Raw genomic sequence first — 7,942 nt, 5'->3', positions numbered from 1 at the left:
TATGTGGACACCTGCTCGTCGAACATCTCATTCCAAAATCATGGGCATGAATATGGAGTTGGTCCCCACTTTGCTGCTATAACAGCCTCCACTCTTCTGGGAAGGCTTTCCACTAGATGTCAGAACATTGCTGGGGGAACTTGCTTCCATTCAGCCACAAGAGCATTAGTGAGGTTGGGCACTGATGTTTGGCGATTAGGCCTGGCTCGCAGTCAACGTTCCAATTCATCCCAAATGTGTTCAATGGGGTTGAGATCAGGGCTCTGTGCAGACCAGTCAAGTTCTTCCACACCGATCTCGACCAACCATTTCTGTATGGACCTCACTTTGTGCACGGGGGCATTGTAGGGCCTTCCCCAAACTTTTGCCACAAAGTCGGAAGCACAGAATCTTTTAGAATGTCATTGTATGCTGTATCGTTAAGATTTCCCTTCACTGGAACTAAGGGGCCTAGCCCGAACCATGAAAAACAGCCCCTGACCATTGTTCCTCCACCAAACTTTACAGTTGGCACTATGCATTTGGGCAGATAGCTTTCTCCTGGCATCCGCCATACCCAGATTTGTCCGTCTGACTGCCAGATGGGGAAGTGTGATTCATTACTCCAGACATGTTTTCACTGCTCCAGAGTCCAATGGCGGCGTGCTTTACACCACTCCAGCCAACACTTAGCATTGTGCATGGTGATCTTAGGCTTGTGTGCAGCTGCTTGGCCATAGAAACCCATTTCATGAAGCTCCTGATGAACAGTTCTTGTGCTGACGTTGCTTCCAGAGGCAGTTTGGAACTCGGTTTTAGATTTGTGTATTGTTTTGAATTGTTAGATAGATACTACTGCACTGTTGGAGCTAGGAACACAAGCATTCCGCTACACCCGCAATAACATCTGCTAAATGTGTACGTGATCAATTAACATTTGATTAGATTTTTTTGTGAGTGTTGCAACCGAGGACAGACGATTTGTATGCTCTTCAGCACTCGGCGGTCCAGTTCTATGAGCTTGTGTGGCCTACCACTTCGCGTCTGAGCCGTTGTTGCTTCTAGACATTTCCACTTCACAATAAAATCACTGACAGTTGACCGGGGAAGCTCTAGCAGGGCATCCTATGACGGTGCCACGTTGAAAGTCACTGAGCTCTTAAGTACGGGCCATTCTACTGCCAATGATTGTCTATGGAGATTGCATGTCTGTGTGCTCTATTTTAAACACCTGTCAGCAACGGGTGTGGCTAAAATAGCCGAATCCACTAATTTGAAAGGGGTTTCCACATACTTTTGGCCATGTAGTGTATTTTAAATCTCCAAAACTGACATTTGCTTGGTTGCTTCCCAAGCTTACTGAGTGAGACCCCCACTTACTGAGAAATGATTCAGGCCACATTTGATCAGGATCTTTGTGTCAAAATGCCACTTGTATTTAGTCAACACAGCTCCATCCTGTTCACTCCCAAATCACTGGGATGAGTTAGCATTTGATTTGTCACGTAACTCAGCAATGACAAATCAAGCGCTAACTCAACTGTCTTTGCAGACTGATCTACATGTTTTTGCAAACTTTGAATTGTCTACATTCAGAGTTTGCACAATTGATAATTTTATGCAGTATCATGATCAAAGGAACAGGTAGGAATGGCCTATGTTTGATCTTTTACATGTTTGCTGTCGAGTCATTTGTATTCAGTTAATAATGAAATAATCAATATTTGTCATCCTTCGTGTTTACTTTTAGATTACAAATAAATGGTGTTTTTCTTTGCAGGTAAAATATGATAATTCCATGTGTTGGCAACAGGTGGCGCTCAACTCAGTAAAAACCATTACTGTTTTAACTGGTTCTTAATGATACACAGTATGAGTTATAACTCCCTCTTTACTTTTCTAAATTAATATTTCCTTTTGTCTCTAATTGCATAGTTAGTTTGATATCTGATTTATAGATTTCATCAAGTGATAATAAGGCTGTGCTTTGTCACATCTACGGAAGGGTTCTGCCTTGTGTCTGGGGTAGGGGGAAGCCTATCTCTGATAAACAGCTTAATGTTTCTTTACAACCAGACAAAATACACGATGAACTGTGTGACTTATAAATCACCTGAGTAGAATAGTGATGACAATGCCAGCCAGGAATAAAAGTGTGTGTGTGCAAGCGTGTGTGTGTGTCAATCCATCTCCATTGGCCTTTATTTATATCGACTATGGGAGCAGAGGGGTGTGATTATTTGGGATGATGAAACAAAATGTTATTTGTAACTTTGTAATGATAGGTTTTTGATTTACTTACTTTCAAATTACACAAATCAAGTCAAGTTTATTTATCATATGCACAGAAACACATGGTACACAAAAACATAAGACTGGTTGATCTTCATTTTCCAGTATTGACCATGCACATTCCGATCTTGTGCTGTTGAAATGAAATGTGTTTACACAATATAATCATGTTTGTAAAGTTACATTTAGGGATTATAATTAATTAAAGACTAAGATAAATAAGTATTTTACAGACGAGTAAATACGGGCCCCCATCGCTATGGCTCGTCTCCATAGATCACAACGTGATGATGTGCCACGATCACCGAAGTTTGCAAGCAAATGCGCTACCCCGGAGCACGACTAGGGAGCGAATCACTGCCCCATAATCAAGACTTTGTGGAGAGGCTGAGCTCTGATTTTAAACCCGCCCTCCGGAGAGATCTAATTTCCCCAAAACCTCCCATTTTCTCTCTCTCCTTCTGTCCTTTTTTCTTTATCTCTTATTTTTCGTCTTTCGCTGTAATCTACCCTCCACTCACGAATCATGGATCTCACAACGAGATGTTTGTTTCTTCTACCCTGCCTTTGCGTGATATCTGCGATCGATCTAGAAGCAATAGAAACAAGCTACTATGTGGAGCCCACTGCCACTTCAGATGTGATCGACTATAAGGATCCCTGTAAAGCTGGTAAGATTTTGGAACGCTATTTACCTCATTTATGTGGACCTCAAACATGCCACGAAATGCTTTTGTGTGCCTGGAAGCTTGTGGTCAGTGAAGGAAATGCATTTGGAGATGACAGCGGTGAATCGAGTTTTAAAAGGTATAAGGATATTTTATATTTCTTTATTTTTGACCTATTGTCATAGTTTTGCTGATTCACGCGTTGAACATAACATACTGTTGATATAGCTGGTGGTGGAAAGCTGGCACTCATTGAAATAAAATAAGGACAATGTCATTTCTCAGGGTATAATGTTCAAAACATGGAAGAAAAAAAAGTTTAGCATTTTTACTGGAACATAATGCAAACATGTTATTAGTTTAAAAGTTTTGTCATATCTTTATAGAAAGTATTTTTGATGTATGTTCTTTCTGTGTAGTTACATTTTTTATTAGAATAACCTATTTAAAGAGATTAAGGAGTTATAGCCTAACTTGGAAGAATAAATATCCATTGGAGAGCACCAAATAACCACCTATTGAACTGTCAATTGAAACTATTATAATCCTTTCTACCGATCTTACGTTCACTTAAGTAGGCCTTGATCGTGAAGAAAAACGCTGCATTTTAGTATGTTATGAGGCTCCAGTGTTACCCACTTGGTTTTGTCATTGCGCAAAATGACGTGCATTTTAATACTTCACCGGCTGTTCATGTGACCACTGAAAACAAGCGGCTGGAGGGGGTGCTGTAATGTAGTCCACACCTGGCCTATTTTATCCTCGTGTATGATCTCCAGTTCTGACCACTCTAAATCCCAATTCTGTTGACATTAATTGGGAGCCTATGTGATCTTCTAAATATACACTACATGACCAAAAATATGTGGACACTAGCATGAAAAACAGGCCCATAACATTATTCCTCCTCCACCAAACTTTACAGTTGGCACTGCATTAAGGCAGGTAGCGTTCTTCTGGCAAACACCGATTCGTCCATCGGACTGCCAGATGCTGAAGTGTGATTCATCACTCCAGAGAACGCGTTTCCACTGCTCAAGAGTCCAATGGCTGCAAGCTTTACAGCCGACGCTTGGCATTGCACATAGTGATCTTTGGCTTGTGTGAACCTGCTCGGCCATGGAAACCCATTTCATGAAGCTCCCGAAGAGCAGTTCTTGTGGTGACGTTGCTTCCATAGGCCGTTTGGAACTCAGTAGTGTGTGTTGCAACCGAGGACAGAGGATTTTTTTGCGCTTCAGCACTCGGCGGTCCCGTTCCGTGAGCTTGTGTAGCCAACCACTTCGTGGCTGAGCTGTTGTTGCTCCTAGACGTTTCCACTTCACAATAACAGCACTTACAGTTGACCGAGGCAGCTCTAGCAGGGCAGAAATTTGACGAACTGACTTGTTGGAAAGGTGGCATCTCATGACGGTTCCACGTGAAAGTCACTGAGCTCTTCAGTAAGGCCATTCTACTGCCAATGTTTGACTATGGAGATTGCATGGCGGTGTGCTCTTATTTTTTTCCCCTGCACCTATCAGCAACGGCTCTGGCTGAAATAGCCGAATCCACTTATTTTAAGTGTTGGCCACATATATATATATATATATATATACAGTTGAAGTCGGAAGTTTACATACACCTTAGCCAAATACATTTAAACTCCGTTTTTGACAATTCCTGACATTTAATCCTAGTAAAAATTCCCAGTCTTAGGTCAGTTAGGATCACCACTTTTTATTTTAAGAATGTGAAATGTCAGAATAATAGTAGAGAGAATGATTTATTTCAGCTTTTATTTATTTCATCACATTCCCAGTGGGTCAGAAGTTTACATACACTCAATTAGTGTTTGGTAGCATTGCCTTTAAATTGTTTAACTTGGGTCAAATGTTTTGGGTAGCCTTCCACAAGCTTACCACAATAAATTGGGTGAATTTTGGCCCATTCCTCCTGACAGAGCTGGTGAAACTGAGTCAGGTTTGTAGGACTCCTTGCTCGCACACGCTTTTTCAGTTCTGCCCACACATTTTCTATAGGATTGAGGTCAGGGCTTTGTGATGGCCACTCCAATACCTTGACTTTGTTTTCCTTAAGCCATTTTGCCACAACTTTGGAAGTATGCTTGGGGTCACTGTCCATTTGCGACCAAGCTTTAACTTCCTGACTGATGTCTTGAGATGTTGCTTCAATATATCTACATAATTTTCCATCCTCATGATGCCATCTATTTTGTGAAGTGCACCAGACCCCCCTGCAGCAAAGCAGACATGATGCTGCCACCCCTGTGCTTCACGGTTGGGATGGAGTTCTTCGGCTTGCAAGCCTCCCCCTTTTTACTTCTTAACATAACGATGGTAATTATGGCCAAACAGTTCTATTTTTGTTTCATCAGACCAGAGGACATTTCTCCAAAAAGTGCGATCTTTGTCCCCATGTGCAGTTGCAAACCGTAGTCTGGCTAATTTATGGCGGTTTTGGAGCAGTGGCTTTTTCCTTGCCGAGCAGCCTTTCAGGTTATGTCGATATAGGACTCGTTTTACTCTGGATATATGATACTTTTGTACCTGTTTCCTCCAGCATCTTCACAAGGTCCAATTGCTGTTGGTCTGGGATGGATTTGCACTTTTCGCACCAAAGTACGCTCATCTCTAGGAGACAGAACGCGTCTCCTTCCTGAGCGGTATGACGGCTGCGTGGTCCCATGGTGTTTATACTTGCGTACTATTGTTTGTACAGATGAACGTGGTACCTTCAGGCGTTTGGAAATTTCTCCCAAGGGTGAACCAGACTTGTGGAGGTCTACAATTTTTTTCCTGAGGCCTTGGCTGATTTCGTTTGATTTTTTCCATGATGTCAAGCAAAGAGGCACTGAGTTTGAAGGTAGGCCTTGAAATACATCCACAGGTACACCTCCAATTGACTCAAATTATGTCAATTAGCCTATCAGAAGCTTCTAAAGCCATGGTATAATTTTCTGGAATTTTCCAAGCTTTTTAAAGGCACAGTCAACTCTGTGTATGTAAACTTCTGACCCACTGGAATTGTGATACAGTGAAATAATCTGTCTGTAAACAATTGTTAGAAAAATTCCTTGTGTCATGCACAAAGTAGATGTCCTAACCGACTTACCAAAACTATAGTTTGTTAAAACTTCTTCTTAATAGGGGACGCCATTTCCACTTTGGGAAAAAATAGTGCCCAAATTAAACGGCCTCGTACTCTGTTCTAGATCATATGATATGCATATTATTATTACTATTGGATAGAAAACACTCTGAAGTTTCTAAAACTGTTTGAATTATATCTGTGAGTAAACAGAACTCATTTGGCAGGCAAACTTCCAAACAGGAAGTGAAAATTCTGAAATGGGTCTCTGTGAAGGGCTGCTCCTATTCAATTGCCTTGTATTTATAGATATGTATGCACTTCATACGCCTTCCACTAGATGTCAACAGGCAGTAGAACGTTGAATGAGGTGTCTAGCCTGATGTGGGACCGAATGAGAGCTTTTGGAGTGACAGGTCAGCCATATTGGCAGTATTTTGCTGCGCACCTGGGTGTACCATATCGTTTTCTGCAATGCGTTAGGTAGACACGAAGAAATGCTCCGTCTGGGACGTTATTGGATACATACGAGAAAAACATCCTAAAGATGGATTTTCAACTGAGTTTGACCAGTTTATTCGACTTTTATTATGACTTTTGGAATTTTTCGTTCCATGCGCCAAACTTTCATGGACACATGAGCTAGCCAAAAGTTGCTAATTCGACAGAAGAAATGGACATTCTAAAACAAAACAACGATTTATCGTGGAACTAGGACTCCTGGCACTGCATTCTGATGAAAGTTCATCAAAGGTAAGAGAATATTTATGATGTTATTTTGTATTTTTGTTGAATATGTTGACTCCAACATGGCGGAGAATGGCTGAGCGCTGTCTCAGATTATTGTATGATGTGCTTTTCACTAAAGTTATTTTTTTTAAATCTAACACAGCGGTTGCATTAAGAACCAGTGTATCTTTAATTATATGTCCAACATGTATTTTTCAGCAAAGTTTATGATGAGTTTTTCTGTTAGATTACGTGACTCTTTGGAGCATTTTTGCGCCATGTTCACAATGTAAAACTAGGATTTGTAGCTATAAATATGCACATTTTCGAACAAAACATAAATGTATTGTATAACATGATGTCATAAGACTGTCATCTGATGAAGTTGTTCAAAGGTTAGTGATTCATTTTATCTCTATTTGTGGGTTTTGTGAAAGCTATCTTTGCGGTGAAAAAAATGGCTTTGTGTGTTGCGCTATTGTGGTGAGCTAACATAAATATATGTTGTGTTTTCGCTGTAAAACATTTTAAAAATCGGACATGTTGGCTGGATTCACAAGATGTTTATCTTTCATTTGCTGTATTGGACTTGTGATTTCATGAAATTATATTATATGATATTCCCTGTGGCGCTAGGCTAGGCTATGCTAGTCAGCGTTTCTGATGAGGAGGATCCCGGATCCGGGAGGGTGATTTAAGTTCAACAAGAAATGTGTGGAGTGGTTGAAAAACAAGTTTTAATGACTCCAACCTAAGTGTATGTAAACTTCCTACTTCAACTGTATATATTATTTTAAAAAGCAGCCAACAAGTGCGCAGCATATGTGGGAACTCCTTCAAGACTGTTGGAAATGCATTCCAGGTGAAGCTGGTTGAGAGAATGCCAAGAGTTTGCAAAGCTGTCAACAGTGCAAAGGGTGGCTACTTTGAAGAATGTATAAAATACAATATTTTGATTTGTTTAACACTTTTGTTGGTCACTACATGACTCCATATGTTTTATTTCATAGTTGGGATGTCTTCACTTTTATTCTACAATGTAGAAAATAGTAAAAATAAAGAAAAACTCTTGAATGAATAGGTGTGTCCAAACCTTTGACAGGTACTGTGTATATATGTTGGCTGTTGTTTGTTTAGTGGTATTACTCTTATCATATGGATATTCTCCCATAGCCTAGGTTCTA

At 40.5% G+C, this 7,942-nt stretch overlaps 1 protein-coding gene across 1 annotated transcript in view; it reads left to right on the top strand.

Annotated features, from left to right (window-relative positions):
- Positions 1-2,622: 2,622 nt before the first annotated feature.
- The window catches only part of LOC120017819 (bone morphogenetic protein 1-like), a 58,395-nt gene continuing 53,075 nt past the window's right edge, over positions 2,623-7,942 (top strand). The window contains exon 1 of the mRNA XM_038960816.1: positions 2,623-2,942. Within this exon, the coding sequence (XP_038816744.1) occupies positions 2,798-2,942 (145 nt within the window). The 5' untranslated portion in view covers positions 2,623-2,797. The remainder of the gene's footprint in view (positions 2,943-7,942) is intronic.

The sequence above is a fragment of the Salvelinus namaycush genome, chromosome 1 (genome assembly GCF_016432855.1).
Source record: "Salvelinus namaycush isolate Seneca chromosome 1, SaNama_1.0, whole genome shotgun sequence".
Taxonomy (NCBI): domain Eukaryota; kingdom Metazoa; phylum Chordata; class Actinopteri; order Salmoniformes; family Salmonidae; genus Salvelinus; species Salvelinus namaycush.
This window is presented reverse-complemented; position numbering and strand designations above follow the sequence as displayed.